At 37.1% G+C, this 20,913-nt stretch overlaps 1 protein-coding gene across 9 annotated transcripts in view; it reads right to left on the reverse strand.

Moving 5' to 3' along the window:
- CFAP91 (cilia and flagella associated protein 91) overlaps positions 1-20,913 on the reverse strand; it is a 62,593-nt gene that overhangs the window by 33,327 nt on the left and 8,353 nt on the right. For all 9 annotated transcript variants that reach the window (XR_011428828.1, XR_011428827.1, XM_070242750.1 and 6 more), the window contains exons 6-7: positions 9,240-9,421; positions 511-688 (exon numbers count right to left, since the gene is read on the reverse strand). Coding sequence is in view for 7 of the 9 variants with exons in the window: in XM_070242750.1 (XP_070098851.1) it covers positions 511-688; positions 9,240-9,421 (360 nt within the window). In the remaining 2 variants the exon portion in view is untranslated. The remainder of the gene's footprint in view (positions 1-510; positions 689-9,239; positions 9,422-20,913) is intronic.

The following is a 20,913-nucleotide window of genomic DNA, read 5'->3' on the forward strand; positions in this document are numbered from 1 at the left end:
TCTTAATTGAAGAAGTCCACAATTTGTCTTTTAAATAGAAAATGTCCCATTAGCGGTAGCTAGACTCCAAGGTGTCCTGATGGTGAATCCAGTACCAGGGGGATGAAGAGACAGGATTAGCTAGGAGGCTGTTTGCGGGACATGAAGAGGGCCAAGGCCTAGGGACAGTGGCACTGGGAATGAACAGAAAGGGATGGTTTGAAAGACATTTTGCAGAAATCAGTGGAATTCTATGACAGTCAAGATTAGATACCAAAGAGAAAAGGGAAGGGAAGAACCAGAGATGCCTTGAGCAATTGTTCAAATCTGGGTTCCGTGCTGAACTTCACAAAGAGGGCCTCACACATTTTTATATTATTGAAGAGAAAATTATAGAGCGATTGCTCCTGAATCTCTCCGTGTTGAGGGTTGCTTTTAAACCCATGCCTTTGGGAAAATGCTTCACAGTCAAAAGTATTAGCGATACTCTCATTAGTGCAGAAGCAGTTGTCCGGGGGATCGAGAACCTACTTTTCAATCTCCTGCTCTCTGAAGGCCCACTCCTTCCTCTCCATCACGTTCATCATCCTCCTCCTCTTCTCAAACTGGGCGGTGTCACTCAGAGGGGGCAGAGTGGCCTCCCAAGCGCGCTTCTCCCGGGCACGTTCTATCATCTCCACCTCGGCTTGTCCTGCCGGGAGACCGCGACCTGGAGGGGGAAGCAAAACGCTTTAGAAACACACGGACAAACTCATGTACCTACCGGTATTTAATTTACTCCCGTTCAGTTCCTTCTCTGTTTGAATTCGAGGGTTATAACAGGATAAAATGACACTAGCAAACATCCCCAGATGTGCCTCACAGTTTGTTATCTGTGCACTGCACTGCCTCTTGTTGGTAATTCAGCCAGAAGACATTTTAGGTTGCATGTAAAATGCTAGAAAGTATTTGAAGAATATTATGGGACTGCTGAATAATCCACATTGGCATGCCTTGTATTGGACAAACCTATATTTTGAAATATGAAGAAATATCAAAGTAACTTGCAAAAGGTCACTGCTGGTAACTGGTGGAATCAGGATTTGAATGTGGCAATCTGATGCTTGTCTTATGCACTAAACTATACTCCCTCTCTGATAAAAACAAATATGAAACAAAAATAAACTACACAAACAAGCTCACAGTAACATCATACTCAACAGTGAAAGGCTGAAAGTTTTTCCTTTAATACCAGGAACAAAACGAAAGTGCTCACTCTCGCCACTCCTATTTAACATAGTCCTGGAAGTCCTAGCCAGAGCAATCATGCAAGAAAAGAAATAAAAGGCATCCAAATCAGAAAGGAAGAAGTAAAACTGTCTCAGTTTGCAGATGACATGATCTTACATATAGAAAACCCTAAAGACTCTATCAAAAAACCATTATAAGGGCTGCCTCTGGTGTAGCAGTTAAGTGTGCACATTCTGCTTCGCTGGCCTGGGGTTCACCGGTTCGGATCCTGGGTGTGGACCTACACACTGCTTGTCAAGCCATGCTGTGGCAGGTGTCCCACATATAAGTAGAGGAAGATGGGCATGGATGTTAGCTCAGGGCCAGTCTTCCTCAGCAAAAAGAGGAGGATTGGCAGCAGATGTTAGCTCAGGGCTAATCTTCCTCAAAAAAACAAAACAAAAACCCATTAGAACTAATAAATGAATTCAGTAAGTTGCAGGATATAAAAATTAACATACACAAATTAGTTGTGGTTCTCAAAATAAAACAACCCACCAAATGGGAGAAAATATTTGCAAGTCATATATCTGACAAGGGGTTAATCCCCAAAATATATAAAGAACTCATACAACTCAACAACAAAAAAACAAACAACCCGATCAAAAAATGGGCAGACATTTTCTGAAAGAAGATATACAGATGACCAACAGACACGTAAAAAGATGTTCAACATCAGTAATCATTAGGGAAACGCAAATCAAAACGCAATGAGATATCACCTTACTCCTGTTAGAATGGCTATTCTAACAAACTGTTACAGCCACTATGGAAAACAGTATGGAGAGTTCTCAAAAAATTAAAAATAGAAATACCATATGACCCAGCTATCCCACTACTGGGTATTTATTCAAAGAACTTGAAATCAACAATAGAAAGAGACTTATGCACCCCTATGTTCACTGCAGCATTATTCACAATAGCCAAGACGTGAAAGCAATCCAAGTGCCCATTGACTGATGATTAGATAAAGAAGATGTGGTATATATATATATATACAACGGAATGCTACTCAGCCATAAAAAAGGACAAAATTGTCCCATTTGCAACAACATGGATGGACCTTGAGGGTGTTATGTTAAGTGAAATAAGGCAAACAGAGAAAGACAAACACCATATCATTTCACCCATATGTGGAAGATAAACACATGGACAAAGAGAACAGATTAGTGGTTACCAGAGAGGAAGAGGGCTAATGAGTGGGAATAAGGGAAACAGAGGCACATATATATGGTGACTGACAAATAATAATGTACAACTGAAATTTCACAATGTTATAAACTATTAGGACCTCAATAAAATTAAAAAAATTAGTTGCATGTCTATACACTAACAATGAACTATCTAAAAAAGACATAAAGAAAATAATCCCATTTATAATAGCATCAAAAACAATAAAATACTTAGGAATAAATTTAACCAAGGAAATGAAAGATCTGTACCCTGAAAACTATAAGACATTAATGAAGGAAATTAAAGAAGACACAAGCAAACGGAAAAATATCCCATGTTCATGGACTGGAAGAATTAATATTGTTAAAATGTCCATACTACCCAAAGCCATCCATAGATTCAATGTAATTCATATCAAAATTTCAATAGTATTTTTCACAGAAATAGAAAAACAATCCTAAAATTCATATGGAACCATAAAAGATCCTAAATAGCCAAAGTAATGTTGAAAAAAAAACAAAGCTGGAGGCATCACACTTCTTGATTTCAAACCATATTACAAAAGCTATAGTAATCAGAACAGTATAGAACACATAGACCAATGGAACAGAGTCAAGAGCCCAGAAATAAATGCATGCATATACAGTGAACTAATATTTGACAAAGGAGCCAAGAATAGTCAAGGGAGAAAAGATAGTCTCTTCAATAAATGGTGCTAGGAAAACTGGATATTCACATGCAAAAGAATGGAACTGGACCTCTATCTTACACCACTCACAAAAATTAACTCAAAATGGACTAAAAACTTAAGTGTAAAACTCCTAGAAGAAAACATAGGGGGAAAACTTCTTGATATTGGTCTTGGCAATGATTTTTTTGGATATGACACCGAAAGTGCAAGCAACAAAAGCAAAAATAAACAAATGGGACTACATCAAACTAAAAAGCTTCTGCCAGCAAAGGAAACAATCAACAAGATAAAAAGGCAACCTATAGAATGGGAGAAAATATTTGCAAACCATATATCTGATATCCTAAATATACTAGGAACTCATACAACTCAATAGCAAAATCAAACAATGCGACTGAAAAGGGAGCAGAGGATCTGAATAGACCTTTTTCCAAAGAGGACATACAAACGATCAACAGGTACATGGAAAGGTGCTCAACATCACTAATCATCAGGGAACTGCAAATCAAAACCACAATGAGATATCACCTCACACCTGTTAGAATGGCTGTTACCAAAAAGACAAGAGATAACAAGTGCTGGTGAGGCTGTGGAGAAAACGGAACCCTTGTGCACTGTTGGCGGGAATGTAAATTGGTGCAGCCACTGTAGAAAACAGTATGGAGGTTTCTGAAAAATTAAAAGTAGAACTAGCATATGATCCAGCAGTTCCACTTCTGAGTATATATCTGAAGGAAATGAAATCACTCTCTCAGAGATGTCTGCACCCCCGTGTTCATTGCAGCCTTTTTTATAGCAGCCAAGACATGGAAACAGCCTGTGTCGATGGACAGATGAATGGATAAATAAAATGTGAGGTAGATGGATCAATAGATAAATAGATAGATAGACACACATAAATATTACTCAGCCATAAAAAAAGAAGGAAATCTTGTCATTTGTGACAACATAGGTAAAACTTGAGGGCATTATGCTAAATAAAATAAGTCAGACAGAAAAAGACAAATACTATAGGATCTCACTTATATCTGGACTCTAAAATCAAATTCATAGAAACAGAGAGTAGACTGGTTGTTGCCAGGGGCAAGGGAGTGGGAGAAATGAGTGAAAGTGGTCAAACAGTACAAACTTTCGGTGATAAGATGAATAAGTTCTGGAGATCTAATCTTCTGGAGATCTAATGTACAGATCTATAGTTAATAACACTGTACTGTATACTTGAAGGTTGCTAAAAGAGTAGATCTTAAATGTTCTCACCACACACACACAAATGATAACTGTGTGAGATAATGGATGTGTTAACTAACCTTATTGTGGTAATCCTTTCACAATATATATGTATATCAAATCATCACGTACACCTTAAACTTAGACAATGTTATACATCAATTATGTCTCAATAAAGCTATGAAAAAATGAACTATACATAAATAAAATATAGTACTGTTTTTTATGTAATATTTACATACATATATTTTACTATAGGTATCATTCTGCAACTTGCTTTTTTACTCACCTTTGTTTTGGGGACTTAGGCATACATATACAGAGATCTAATTTCATTTTTCCACTGTAGGACTCTACCCAATTTAAGCCACCTTCTCGAACTGACAGTTAGATTGCTTCTAATTTTTTGACTACCCATAATAATGCTGCAACAAACATCCTTGTACTGGTCTCATGATGCCCATATGTGAATTTCTCTAGGATCCTTCGAAGGATCTAGAGTCTAGCAGCTAGATCATAAAATACAATTATTTTAAATTTTTCTGGTATTGTCAAGTTTGCCTCCGGAAGTATATTTTTGCTCAAGCCTTGTGAGATTCCCCTGATCCTCTCCCACAGTCCATGCTTCCTCACTTCCTCCCACATTGCTTCTGCCTAATTTCAGTTGCTCTTTGCAGTCCTTAGAAACATTTAGTAGTTCACAGATTATTTATATATATTCACATTTTTTAGTTTCACTGAAAATGGAATTCGTGGGAGTTGTGTTGTCCTTCTTGCTTTTGTGTAATTTCTGGGAGGAGGAGAGGAACGACGCTGATTTACATAGGTATGGCTATACTGGGAATAGGGATTTGGATCAGAATTGTGTGAAGGTATGAAATATTTGAGGAAGAAATAATATGTATTCAAGCATGAGTCTTCCCGTTTATAAACATGGTGTGCCTCTCTTTTTGTCAAATCTTTGTTTATGTGCTTAAGAAACAATGTATATTTTTCTCCATAAATGCCTTGCACATGTTTTCATTAAGTGATTTCCTGGGTACATTATTTGTTGCTATTAAGAATATGATTTTTTCGGGGCTGGCCCAGTAGTGTAGTGGTTAAGTTTGCGCCCTCTGATTCGGCCGCCCAAGTTTCACTGGCCCGGATCCCAGGCTCAGACCTATGCACCTCTCATCAGCCATGCTGTGGTGGCATCCCATATACAAAATAGAGGAAGACTGGCACTGATGTTACCTCAGTGACAATCTTCCTCAAGCAAAAAGAGGAGGATTGGTAACAGATGTTAGCTCAGGGCCAATCTTCCTCACCAAAATAATAAGAATATGATTTTTCAATAACATTTCTAACTAGATATTGCTCATATACAAGAAAGTCACTGATCTTTGTATCCTGACTTCATAATCAGCTACCTTGTTGAACTCAAGTTCTTAGTTCTGACAATTTGTTATTTAATTTGATTTTCTAAATGAGCACACTGTCTGCAAATCAAGATAGTTTTGCTGCTTCTTTCTAATCCTCATAGGTCATTTTTCCCCCTCTTATCTTACTACATTGACTCCGTATTTCTCAACCAGAGTGCTATTACTGCATATTGGGCACACAACTGTTTGTTATATGGTGCTGCCCTATGATGTTTAGTATTCATGTCAGCCTACCCCCAAGCCCTATCCCATGTGCTAAATGCCAGGAGCACTTCCTACTGTTACTACACACAAAAATGCCACCCGGGGCCGGCCCGTGGCAAAGTGGTTAAGTTTGCACGCTCTCCTTCGGCAGCCTAGAGTTTCACCAGTTCAGATCCCGGGCATGGACCTAGCACCGCTCATCAAGCCATGCTGAGGTGGCGTCCCACATAGCACAACCAGAAGGACCTGCAACTAGAATAAACAACTATGTACTGGGGGCCTTTGGGGAGAAGAAGAAGAAGAAGAAGAAGAAGAAGAAGAAGAAGAAGAAGAAGAAGAAAAGAACATTGGCAACAGATGTTAGCTCAGGGACAACCTTAAAAAAAAAGGTGCCACCCATATTTCCAAATGTTCCTGGGGGCTAGGAGTCACAGCCTAGCTTAATAAGCTCTGGGCTGGGATCTTCTCTGCATTGCTAAACAATAGTGGTGATAAAGGGATAATTGTCTTTCTCTTTAAAAGGAAAGCTTCTAGAAGTTCATGTTTAGTATCATGTTTATTGAAGGCTGTGGCAGATGCCTTTAAGTTAGTAAAATTCCCTTTTTATCCAGTTTATTCAAAGTTTAGATCATGATTGAGTGCTGAACGTTATCAAATAATTTTTCTGCATCTATTGAAACATTTTCCCTACATATTCTGTCAAAATGGTAAATTACATTGGTCGGTTTTCCGATATTGTACTAACCTTGAATCTACGTGATTAACCCACTTGGTTATGATAAAGTCATCTTTTTAAAATACTGCAAGATTTGATTGCTGGTATCTTATTTAGAATTTTTGCATGTTCTTCATATGTGAGATGGGCCTGTAATTTTCTTTTCTAGTACTATCCTTATTCAGTTTTCAAATCAAGGCTATACTCGCTTCATAAAATGAATAAATTAACTTCTATCCTTTCTGCTGGAAGAGTTTTCATAAAACAGAGCTTATTTGTGCCTTGACGGAGTGGTAAACTTATTTGTGAAACTGTTTAGGCCTGGTGCTCTTAAAAGGTTTAAAAAGTTTTTTGTTTTTTTTTTACCAAGTCAATTTCTATAGTTATTCTTCTATTCAGGTTTGCTATTTCTTCTTGAAACCAACTTGGTAATTTATATTTTCTCTAAAAATTGTATAATTTATCTAAGTTATAAAATACAGGGCAGAAGATATGCATAGCATTCTCTTGCAGTTCTTAAACCCTTTATAGCTATGTCCCCTTCCAATCTTAATACTCTTTATTTGCATCTTCTGTCTTTGGGCTTGATGTTTCCTGTGACAGGTTTGTCTACATTATTCATCTCTATCCACAAAACTACTTTATGGTCCTAATGACTGTTTCTTCTGCCTTTTAAAGATCCTTGCACAAACGGCCCCAAGCCTGCTTCCAAAGTCTCCATGGGCCTCTTCCCAGGATTCAGACTCCTGAGGGCAGACTATCTGCTGCCGTTGGTTCCCCCTGACGCCCAGGTGTGGCCACGTGGTGGCTGTTTTCAGGGATGTGTGGACAGAGATTGGAAGGGCAAGGTGGGGCAATCACATGCGTGCATGTCAGGTCCCTCACGGTGCGGAGCAGAGCAGCGTGGGAGGAGAGAAGGGCAGGCCACAGGCCTCTCCCCTTGCTGCACGTTCCAGCATCCCAAGAAGCCTAAGAATTCTAAATTTCAACTTGTCCTTTCAACTTGTTATAAAGATATATTTGTAAAAATTACAGAATGTATTTAACTTAACAGATGTTAGCTTGATTTATCATTTTTAAACGTTTTTACATATGGTATGTGGGCCTTTGAATCCCAACCCAGGGCCGCCCAAATGAGGGGGTAGGCCTGACTCACAGGGGTTTTTATTGACACTTCCATCTCAGTGCTGCCAGGGGCAGGGCTCCAGATTAGGCTTTTTGACTAGTGAAGCATTTCTGAGCCCCTCCTAGATCTCTTGCTTTAGAGGGCCTGGCTCTGGTAACTTCTGCAGCTCAATGCCCATATCACACAAACAGGCAAAAAGCCCGAGGCCCCAGGCGGGAGCGCCTGACTCAGTTCTGGCTATAATCTTTGACTGGCAGGTGCGGGGCTTCAGTCCCACCTGTGGGCGGGAGAAAAGTCTCTGTGTCCTCCAGATCAGGCAGGTGAATCGGATCTGGCTCCCCGCCATTCAAGGGCTCTGCTTAAGATCCTAGGTTCCCAGCCATTTCTTTCTTTTAGGAAGAAGGCTCCACTTCTAGACTATGGAAATTTTCTTCCTCGTTTTTAAGTGTAGCAATGTGTTTGTTAATTTTTATAATATATTTTTTATGTGTTCAGAGCAGAAGGGAAAAGTTTCAGCACGTTGTCAATCTGTCATCTAGGCCTGAAAGTAGAGCCTCTGCTTTGAAGTGTGGGGGTCAAGATGCTGAACCTGGATTCGCACAGTGAGCCAGGAGACCTGAATCAAACCAGAGTGCAGACATGAACATCTTCACTGCCCGTGACGCTGGCCTGATCACAGCTATCCACTACAGTGGGGAAACAAAAGTGATCTCATTTTAATAAAAATCACTACATGTATCAACGATCTCCACGACTTTGGAGGAGTCAGTTAGCTTCTCTGGTTCTCAGTTTCCCAGTTACAACCAAGTGAGTTCGAAAATCTAATGTCTAATAATTTCTAAAGACCTCTGCTCTTAACGATTTTTATAGTTTCACATCATATAGGCCTAGGCCAGGTTTTATTGCATTCTAAGAGTGAAATTCTGAGCCTAAAAGATATTAGCATTTCAGAGATAATATCAAAATAAATCATGCAATAAGGTATGTAATAGAGATTTGATTATTTGCAAGATATTTTGGCAAAATAAGATATTATTACATATGTTGGAATACGCATTCAGTATTCCACACTCAGAAAAGGTTTATATGGAAAGGAGTATGGGTTGCTCAATGAAAAGGAGCTGATTCACTGGGAGAAACAGTGAGAGGAAGGAGGCCAACGGCCAGCAAAGCAACAAAACTGAGCTGAAATATAACTTCAGCTTCAGGGACAGAGCACAATAAGCCTCCTTACAGTGAAAAGGGCGTATCTCTCTTTGAACAAAACTATTATAAAAAGTAAGAGTCTGTGAAGCAGACCTATTGAGCAAGACACTTAAAATAGCAACACTTTAAACCACAGTTGCTTGTGTGCGTCATTTCCAGGAACTCAATAGCATGCCTGGTTATCAGACTGTCATCTGCAAATATTCAAGGGAATTACCGACTCACCCCAAGTAAGAGTGGCCAGGGTCAGGAGCTCAGGGATCGAGTCCTGACATACCACGTACTCTGGGGAATACGGATCCGTCTGAACTTCGGCATCCCGATAAGCTGTCTGAGTGCCCACAGTGCACTTTGAAGGGCTGGGCGGGTAATCAGGAGAAGCAGGAGGAAAAGTATATGCCTCTATCCTAAGAGGGAAAATTATTTTAGAAATTAAAACTTGATATGATCACTTAGGATACTATATAATCAAGTAGCAATAAATCCTTGAGCTTCACGAAGTCCATTCCCCCTTTAAACACCGACATGCACAAAGCTATGAATCCAGTGTAACCAGGATTCCATCCAATAATCCTGACAGCATTGCCTTGTTATTCCCACCTCTGGCAAGAAACTGAAGGGGTATGGAAACCTGGGTGTACTCACAAAAGGGCCTATTTACCTGCGTATCAGGGGCAGGGTTCTAGTATGACCTATAAAAGGTAGATTCTAGGATGTCATACAGTTACTTTTGAACCTGTTCGGAATTGGTACATTCTCTGGTTTCTTTCTTCTCTGCTTTTAGTTGCACACTCACCTTTAGCTATTTCCCTCCAGAAATGCAGGAGTTGAGAAAAAAAAAAGACACGCTTTCTGATTTAAAAAAAGCAGGCCTCTTTCTGGATTGTGATTCAATCACAAATACTGGGATCACTTGGTTAACCATGTGGAAAAGCTACGTCATCCCTTGAATAGAAATTAATTCCAGATATTTAAAAATATTTAAGGTAGAAATTAGGCTATAAAAGTACCAATAGGAAGCATAAGTAAGTGTTTGTATCATCTTTGAGTGAAAGTCTTTAAGCACGGCTCAAAAGCCAGAAACTATAAAAGGAAATGATCAACAGAATTGAGGTTAAGTTGAAATTTTTATATCTCAAAATATCATAAGCAAAATGGAAATGGCAAACTTGGAAATAGGCTTTACAATGTACATAATAAAAAGTTAAACAGCCTTTCCATAGAAAAAGCCCTTGTAAATTAGTAAGACAGTTGAATTCCCACAGAATTGGGTAAAGGACAATTCATGAAACAAAAAGCAAAACTTCTAACAAACATGAAAAGACAATGAACAGAATTAGTAATCAAAGAAAAGTAAAAAAGCAAAATTTTATTTTATTACATGTCACATAAGCAAAGATTTAAAAGATTCAAAGTACCCAGCACTGAGGAAGTTGTGAAGAAATAGCCATTCTCATAAACTGTGGATGGAAATACAGATAGGTACAACCTAACTGACAGGTGATTTATCAATACATATCAAACCCTTAAAATATTCTTTTGCCCCAACAATTGTACTCCTAGCAATTTACTCTAGGAAATAATTGGACAAGTGTATAAAGACATATGCAAACATGTTCATAAATCTCATAAGAGTAAAAAATTACAAACTTTTTTAATGGCCAATTTTATTTCTAAAAATAGCTACACCTGAGGTCATTAGGCATCAACCTTGGACCCATTATTTTCTTCTTTGTTTTCTTCATTCTAGCTATTTTTAAGTACAGAAAAAAATTTTAATTAATTCACTTAAACATATGCCTACCTTTATACATAATTTTTGTAACAATAAAGATAATAGCACATATACTTTAAATTTTTAGTACAATTTTTTTTCTTTTACTTTTGAATTTGCTTCCCTCCAATAGTTTTTTTCTCCCTATCCACTAATAGCAGTATCCTCTATGTAGACAGAGATCTAGAGTATACCTCAGATATATTCTTGAACTAAATCTTCCTATATTTTTCTCCACTGTCATATATATGCATGTAAATATACACATATACAGTGTCATTTTATTGTTTTACCAAATGGAATATTATAAGTACATTTTTGCATCTTGCTTTTTGACTGAACAATACCTCATGGAAATACTTCCCAATCTACTTGTGTGGGTCTTTTCAAATAAAAAATTACAAACTTAAATGATCACCATCAATAGAAGAATTGTTTTAAAAATGGCACACCCATAATGGAATTTACGCAGCTATTTAAAGAAACAGCGTAAGCTATATTTATGAACATACAAAAATATCCATGATTCAATGCAAATTGAAAAAAAGGACACTGTGAAGCAGTATGTATAGTAAGAGTTCATTTTTATGTCTTTAAAAACTGTGCTTTATGCATAGAAAAATGCCTAGATGGATATGCAATAAAATAATAACAGCAATGATTTCTGGATAGTAGGATTACAGAGAGAATCTCCTTAAGCTTATAGTCTTCCGACTTTTCTAACTTTAACTTTCTAAGTTGAGTTATATTTTAGTTAACTAAAATTCTAACTGCTTTTCTAACCTTATTTTACCTAGACATGTATTACTTTTAAAATAAGAAGAAAATAGATAGCCACTTCTATTTAAAATAAAACACTTTTTCTAGTTAGAGGAAGAACTGGTTAAATTATATAAATAATAAATAACTAAAGATAATGGCAAAAAAGAAAAATATTTCCATTTTGAAAAACAGTCAACGGCAATGGGAGGTACTTATATACGAGCATAACATATATAGCTTAGCTCTAAAGAAAGTGGATTTCAAGCCAGTTAAAAGAAGCACCTATTTGGAGGTTCAACTTGGGATGGAAGAGTACTTAAATTGTTTTTAATGATGAACTTCAGCAGTTGCTATGAATTTCTGACATATGTAGACAATATAGGTATATACGGTTTCTTACATTTTCGGCAGAAATTACTCTATTGTAAATATTCTAGTTGAGAAAATAACTTCAAATCAGCTTTATATCATGCAAGATCATATGAAATTTTATTATAACACCATTAGCTTGAATCAAGAGAATACTGTTTTCCAAATTAAATAATTACAAATTTGACCCATCTGATCAAATGTGCTAAGATTATGATCAAGCCTTCTGACTAAGCTTTCTGATGACAGCATCCTTCCAGGGGTCAGAGGAGAGGATGCAAAGGAGGAATGCTACTTTGAGAAAACTCCTCTAGTAACTTAATGCAACTTCTTTCCTAACTCACTTTTTACTTTCTCCAGCCTATTCTTTTTTTCTCCATTTCAACTGGTCTTAGGGGAGAGTAAAATGTGAGTAAGAAAGCGCAATGATCTCTTTGCACCTCCTCCCCAGCCTTGATCAGGATCCAAAAGCAGCAAGACCCCACATCTGCTCAGGCGCATGTACTCTGGCTTTGGTATCCTTACAGCGGCTGCTGCTGCTCCACCCGCCCTCTCCAGGCCCTTCCTCCTCCACGTTGCCTGGGCGCCAGGGGCGTGGACTGTCGGCCTCACTTACAGTCTTCTAGAGTTTCCCTTCCGGCCCCAGTAAAGCTACACACAAAGAGGAGCTTCACAAAGACAGCAGATCCTGTTCTGTTCTATGAACTCCAGTGAATTTTTTCTTTCAAGACAATTTTCTTTTAGAGCGGTTTTAGGTTCCCAGCAAAACTGAGAGGAAGGTACAGAGATTTCCCATATCCTCCCTTCCCCCACATATGCATAGCCTCCCCCACATCAACATCCCCCACCAGAACGGGACATTTGTTACAATGAATGAACCTACATTTTCACATCATTATCACCCAAAGTCCATAGCTTACCTTAGGATTCACTCTTGGTGTTGTACATTCTATGGATTTGGACAAATCCATATATAGAGAGATATATATATTCATCTACCTATATGATATTCATATATATCTATATATATGTATATACATGTATAATGACATATATCCACCATTATAGTATCATATGGAGTATTTTCATTACCCTAAAAACCTTCTGTGCTCCTCCTATTCATCCTCCCCTCACCCCCTCAACCCCTGGCAACCAATGATCTTTTTATAATCTCCATAGTTTTGCCTTTTCCAGAATGTCGTATAGTTGGAATCATACAATAGGTAGCTTTTTTAGAATTGGCTTCTTTCACTTAGTAATATGCATTTAAGGTTCGTTTATGTCTTTTCATGACTTGATAGCTCATTTCTTTCTGGCATTGAATCATATTCCATTGTCTGGATGTTCCATAGTTTCTTTATCCGTTGACCTACTGAGGGACAGCTCAGTTGCTTTCAAGTTTTAGCATTTACGAATAAAGCTGCTATAAACAACTGTGTGCAGCTTTGTGTGTGGACATAAGTTTTCAATCCCTTTGGGTACACACCAAGGAGCCCAAATGCTGGATTATATGGTAAGAGTATGCCTAGTTTTGTAAGAAACCACCAAATTTTCTTCCAAAGTGGCTGTACCATTTTACATTCCCACAAGCAATGAATGAGAGTTCCTCTTGCTCCGCATTTGGTGGTGTTAGTGTTCTGGATTTCGGCCATTGTAATAGGTAGGTGTGTAGTGGTATCTCGTTGTTGTTTTAATTTGAGTTTCCCTGACAACATATGATGTGGAGCATCTTTTCATATACTTCTTTGCCATCTGTATATCTTCTCTGGTGAGGTGTCTGTTAAGGTCTGTGGCCCTTGCAAAAATTAGGTTGTTTGTTTTCTTATTGTTGAGTTTTAAAGTTCTTTACACATTTTGAATAACAGTCCTTTATCAGATACAGTCGTCCTTCGGTATCCACGGGGGATTGGTTCCAGGACCCCTCAGAGATACCAAAATCTGAGAATGCTTAAGTCCCTTGTATAAAATGGTGTAAGATTTGCATATGACTATGCACATCCTCCTGTATACTTTAAATCATCTCTAGATTACTTATAATACTTAATACAATGTAATTACAATGTAAATAGTTGTTATACTGTATTGTTATACACAGCACTAAACATTATTGTTTAGTGAATAATGACAAGAAAAGAAAAGTCTGTACGTGTTCAGTACAGATGCAACCAGTGTGGGCCTTTCGATCCCCAGTTGGTTGAATCCATGGATGCAGAACCTGCGCATATGGAGGGCTGACTATATGTCTTTTGCAAATATTTTCTCCCAGCCTGTAATTTATCTTCTCATTCCATTGACATTGTCTTTTGCAGAGCAGAAGTTTTTAATTTTAATGAAGTCCAGATTACCCATTATTTCTTTAATGAATCATGCCTTATGTTGTATCTAAAATTTCATTGTCATACCCAAGGTAATCTAGGTTTTCTCCTATGTTTTCTTCTAAGAGTTTTATAGTTTTGCATCCTACATTGAGGTCTGTGATCCATTTTGAGTTAATTTTTGTGAAGGGGGTAATGTCTGTGCCTAGATTCTTTTTTTTTTTTTTTTTTGCATATGAATAATCAGTTATTCCAGCACCATTTGTTGAAAAGATTATCTTTGCTTCATTGTATTGCCTTTGTTTTTCTGTCAAAGATCAGTTGATTATATTTATGTGGGTCTATTTCTGGCCTCTCTATTCTATTTCATTGACCTATTTGTCTATTCTTTCCCCACTACCACACTTTCTTGATTACTACAGCTTTATGGTAGGTCTTGGAGTAAGATAGTGTCAGTCCTCCAACTTTGTTCTTCTCCTTCAACATTACGTTGGCTATTCTGAGTCTTTTGCTTTTTCATTTAAACTTTAGAATCAATTTGTCGATATTCAAAAAACTTGTGGGATTTTGATTGACATTACATTGAATCTAAAGATCAAAATGGGAAGAACTGACATCTTGACATTTTGAGCTTTCCTGTCCATGAACATGGAACATCTCTCCATTCATTTAGTTCTTCTTTAATTTCTTTCATCAGTGTTTTGTAGTTTTCCTCATATAGATCTTGTACATATTTTGTTAGATTTCTATCTAAGTATTTCAAGTTTTTGATGCTAATGTAAATGGTATTGTGTTTTTAATTTCAAATTCCACTTGTTAATTGCTGGTATATAGGAAAGCAGTTCGCTTTTGTATATTAACCTTGTATACCGCAACCTTGCTATAATCACTTATTAGCTCCGGGGGGGGGAGGTGGGGGGCGGGCAGGGTTGGGTCAATTCTTTCTGATTTTCTACATAGATAAACATGTCATCTGCTAATGAAGACAGTTTTATTTCTTCCTTCACAATATGTATACCTTTCATTTCCTTATCTTGTCTTATTGCATTAGCTAGGACTTTCAGTATGAAGCTGAAAAGGAGTGGTGACAGGGGATACACATGCCTTGTTCCTGATCCTAGTGGCAAAGCTCTGAGTTTCTCACCATTAAGTATAAAGCCAGCTGTAGGGTTTTTGGTAGATATTCTTTATCAAACTGAGAAAGTTCAGCTATGTTCCTAGTTTACTGAGAGTTTTTATCATGAATAGGTATTGGATATTGTCAAATGCTTTTTATGCCTCTACTTACATAATCATATGGTTTTTCTTTTTTAGCTGGTGATATGATGGATTAAATTGATTGATTTTTGAATGGTGAACCAGCTTTGCATACCTGGGATAAGTCCTACTTAGTCATGGTGTATAACTTTTTTTTATACATTATCGGATTTGATTTGCTAATATTTTGTGGAGGATTTTCATGCCTATGTTCATGAGAGATATTGGTCTGTAGTTTTCTTTTGATGTCTTTGTCTGGTTTTGGTACTAGGGTACTGCTGGCATCATAGAATGAGTTAGGAAGTATTCCCTCTGCTTCTATTATCTGAAAGATAAGGTAGAGAATTGGTATAAAGTCTTCCTTAAATGTTTGGTAGAATTCACCAGTGAACCCATGTGGGCCTGGTGCTTTACATTGGAAGCTTATTAATTATTAATTAAATTTCTTTAATATATATAGGCCTATTCAGATTGTCTATTTCTTCTTGTGTGAATTTTGGCAAATTGTGTCTTTCAAGGAATTAGCCATTTTCATCTAGGTTATCAAATTTGTAGTCATAGAGTTATTCATAGTATTCCTTTATTATCTTTTGACTGTCCATAAGATCTGTAGTAATGTCCTCTCTTTCATTTCTGATATTAGTAATTTGTGTCCTCTCTTTTTTTCTTAGTTAGCCTGGCTAGAGGTTTATCAATTTTAGTGCTCTTTTCAAAGAAACAGCTTTTGATTTCATTGATTTTCTCTATTATTTCCTGTTTTCAATTTCACTGATTTCTGCTCTAATGCTTATCATCTCTTTTTCTTCCACTTACTTTGGATTTAATTAGCTCTTCTTTTTCAAGTTTCACAAAGTAGAAGCTCAGACAGTTGATTTTAAATCTTTCTTCTTTTCTAATATATGCATTCAATGCTATAAATTTTCCTCAAAGCACTGCTTTCACAGCACTCCACAAATGTCGATAAGTTGTACTGCCATTTTCACTTAGTTCAAAATATTTTTAAATTTCTCAAGATTTCTTCTTTGACCTATGTTTTATTTAAAAGTGTACTGTTTAATCTCCACATAGTTTCAATTATCTATTACTAATTTTTAGTTTAATTCCATTGTGGCCTGACAGCAAACATTGTAAGATGTCTATTCTTTTACATTTGTTAAAGTGTGTTTTATGGCACAGAATGTGGTCTATCTTGGTGAATGTGCCATGTGAGCTTGAGAAGAATGTGTATTCTGCTGTTTTTGGATGAAATAGTCTAAAGATAGCAATTATATTCAGTTGATTGATAAAGTTTTTGAGTTCAACTATGGCCTTACTGACTTTCTGCCTGCTGGATCTGTCTATTTCTGATAGAGAGATGCTGAAGTCTCCAACTATGATAGTCGATTTATCTATTTCTCCTTATAATTCTATTAGTTTCTGCTTCATGTAGTTTGATACTCTGTTGTTAGGTGCATACACTTTAAGGATTATGTCTTCTTGGAGAATTGACCCCTTTATCAGTAATGTAATGCCACTCTTTTTCCCTGATAATTTTTCTTGCCTTGAAGCCTGCTCCATCTGAAATTAATATCGCTACTGCAGCTTTCTTTTAATTAGGGTTAGCATGGTATATTTTCTCCATTCACTTACGTTTAATCTATATATGTCTTTATATTTAAAGTGGGTTTCTTGTTGACAACATATAGCTGGTTCTTGTTTTTTGATCCACTCTGACAATATCTGTCTTTTATTGGTGCACTAAGACCATTGATGGTCAAAGTGATAACTGATGTGGTTGGATTAATATCTACCATATTTGTTACTGCTTTCTATTTGTTGCCCTTGTTCTTTGCTCCTATTTTGTCTCCCACTCCTTTTCTGCTTTTTGTGGTTTTAATTGAGCATTTTGTATTATTCCATTATCTCTTCTTTATTAGCATATAAATTATATTTCTTTTTTTCCGTTTTTTAGTGATTGCCCTAGAGTTCACAAGACACATTTACAACTAATCCAAGTCCACTTTAAAGTAACACTATGTTGCTTCCTGGGTAGTGTGAAGACCTTATAACAAAACAATCCTAATTCCACCCTAACATTTCTTTATCATTGCTGTCATTCATTCCATTTATATATAAGCATACACAAGCATATATATATAGAGAGAGAGATACATAAGATATATATATGCATACATAATCAAATACATTGTTGCTATTATTTTGAACAAACTATTAGATCAATTTAGACAAATAAAAGTTTTTATTTTACCTTTACTTATTCATCTTCAATGTTCTCCTCTTCATGTAAATCCAAGTTTCTGACCTGTATTATTTTCCTTTTCTCTAAGTAACTTTTTTTTTTAACATTTCTCATAAGGCAGGTCTACTGGCAACAAATTCCCTCAATTTTTGTTTGTCTGAGAAAGCCTTAATTTCTCCTTCATTTTTGAAGGATAGTTTACAAGATACAGAATTCTAGGTTGATTTTTTTTTCCTCTCAACACTTTAAATATTTCACTTTGTCTTCTTGCTTTCATGGTTTCTAAGTAGTCAGATGTAATTCTTATTTTTGTTCCTCTATAGGTATTTCTTTCCTCTGGCTTCTGTCAGCATTTTTTCTTTATCTTTGATTTTCTTTAGTTTGAATATGATATACCTCAGTGTAGATTTTGGGCATTTATCCTGCTGGGAGTTCTCTAAGCTTCCTAAATCTGTGGTTTGGTGTCTGACATTAATTTGGAGAAATTCTCAGTTGTTATCATTTCCAATATTTCCTCTGCTCTTTTATCTCTTTCTTCTCCTTCTGGTATTCCCATTACATGTATGTCACACCTTTCTAGTTGTCCACAGTTCTTGGATACTCTGTTCCCTTTTTTTTCAGTCTTTGTTCTCTTAGCTTTTCAGTTTTAGAGGTTTCTATTGATACATCCTCCAGCGCAGAGATTCTTTCTCAGCAGTGTCCAGTCTACTAATGAGCCCATCAAAGGCATTCATTTCTGTTACAGTATTTTTATCTCTAGAATTTCTTAAGATTTCCGTCTCTCTGCTTACATTGCCTGTCTGGTCTTACATGCTGTCTGCTTTATCTGTTAGAGCCCTTAGCATAGTAATCATAGTTGTTTTAGATTCCTGGACTGATAATTCCAACATCCCTGCCCTGCCATGTCTGATTCTGATACTTGTGCTGTCTCTTCAAATTGTGGGGGGTTTTGCCTTTTATATGCCTTGCAATTTTTTCTTGACAGTCAGACACGATGTACTGGCCTACTGTAAATAGGCCATTAGTCATGTAGTGGTAAGGTGTTGGGGGAGGGAAAGCAATCTATGGTCCTATGATTAGATTTCAATCCTTTAGTGAGCCAATGCCTCTCGACTGTGAACTTCATAAGTGTTTCTCAGTTTCTTACTGCCCCTTTGGGTGAGAGAGGATGGCTAGAGGGGGCTGGAATCCTCAGGTATTTCCCTTCCTCCAGGTCAGTTAGATTCTGATAAGACCCCAGCAGATTAAGCTCTGGTAAACTAGTTTCCAAGGCAGGCCTTGTTAAGAGTTGAGTGCTCCAGCATATTTCAAAATGGTTTCTTTTCCCTTCCCCCTGCCAGAAGCATAAGATTTTTCTCTGATATTTACTGTGAGAACCTAGTTGAGCTCCTGGAGGTAAATCTCAAAAAACTGTGAGGGCCCCACTATTACTGAGTCCCCCTAGAGTTTTTAACTCAGAGTTTTCCACACTGAGCTTCAAGCAATTCATTGATTGCAGTGCAGGTGTTCCTACCTGGGATTGGTTCTTGGGGCAGTTTCTGCTCATGACTCTCTGTCTCTCTGTTCCAGGAAGCCATGGCTCCGTGTATTCGCCTGTCTGTCTCTTCAATCTTGGGGGCAGCAGTTTGCCCTGGATCTCCCCCTCTCTTATGAATCCAAGGAGAGTTGTTGATTTTTCAGTCTGTTCAGCTTTTTACTTGTCGTTAGGACAGAATGGCGACTTCCAAGCTCCTTACATGTGGGACTGGAAACTGCCATTGAATCTTTTGAAAATAATTTTTTATCCTCTTTGCCAAGATGCTTATATAGAGTCCAAAGTAAAGACTCCAACAGCCAGCCATGAAAAGGGTATGGCTGGAGAAGGTCAGCTGGCCCCCAGACGAGCCCATCCCTGCTAACATAGGGTGGAATTATCCTCCCCACTGAGAAACTCAACCCTGCCAGAATTCCAGAGGTGACTTCACTCAGGGATACTGATTCATTCTTTAAAAACTTCTCAGAGAGACAGAGACTATCTAGAATTTCAACTGTGGTGGTTTAACACTCAGAGGGAATCTTTTTCCCTGAGTCACAGTGACTTAGGAAGGAGTGGGGAGGCCCCCTGTGCATCACTGTAGGTCTCCAAACTCCCTACAATTAATTGAACAACTTTTACCCCTGACGTAATTCTGACCTCCAAATCAGGTGATCCAGTGGGCCTGCTTTTAAAGAACGATCAGAGGTATCTATAGGTATCCATCTGTCTCATAGCTCCCCCTTTGTTCATACAAAACATTTCATAGAAAACAAGTCTGAAAATTGACAGCACACAGAGTTGCTCGGTCTAAGGGAAGAGTAGGGAGTCTGTTCTCGACCCATAAAAGCCAAAGGTACCCATATACAGTCTTCTAAAATGAGAGGAGAATCGAGATCACAATTGGCATTTATCTTGAGCATTACAGACACTTGATAACATATGTCCTATTTATAAGATGCTAATATCATTAGGGGTAACCACATCCTTTAAATGCTTGTTTGAAAGCCAAGCCCTATCTAAATTTCTATTCAGAAATCTGAAACCTTAAAAAGGTTTCTGTTCCTGATCATTTCATGAATACTTTGGATTTTTTTCTCTTTAGAAATATTAATTTATGTTAACACAGGAAAGAGTATAGCAAAAATTAGATTTTTAATGAAATACTTTACCTAATCTGCCTTGCCCTAAAACTAAAGCCTGGGGAACTGCACATTTATCCCAGATTCTGCCCTAGTCCTTGACTTCCCTCTCACCTTGGTTCACCCCTTTATGGGACAGAAACCAAGTTTCATTTATTTTTGTATATGACACTGCCTTATGTAGGTTAGATGATTATTAAACTCGAAAATTCTAGCATTTAAAAATATTTCATAACTGATTAGTTTTCTTAATAAAATGTTGAACTATTGTCAAATAAGTATGTGTTTCAGGGAAGCAAAAGAGGACATTTAAAGCTTTTTTCAACTTTTATTTTTACCATAACTCATAATAAGAAATACATTTTACATCATAACGATTATATAATATAAACATATTATATATCTATATGAAACAAAAGTTGTAAACAGAAAATAACTTATTCTCCATTCTTTTGGTTATTTTCTATTCTATTTCATTTTTTAAAATGCTGTTCATGACCCACTAGAAGATTTCATGACCTTCTAATG

This window comes from Equus caballus, chromosome 19 (assembly GCF_041296265.1).
Source record: "Equus caballus isolate H_3958 breed thoroughbred chromosome 19, TB-T2T, whole genome shotgun sequence".
In the NCBI taxonomy this organism is placed as follows: domain Eukaryota; kingdom Metazoa; phylum Chordata; class Mammalia; order Perissodactyla; family Equidae; genus Equus; species Equus caballus.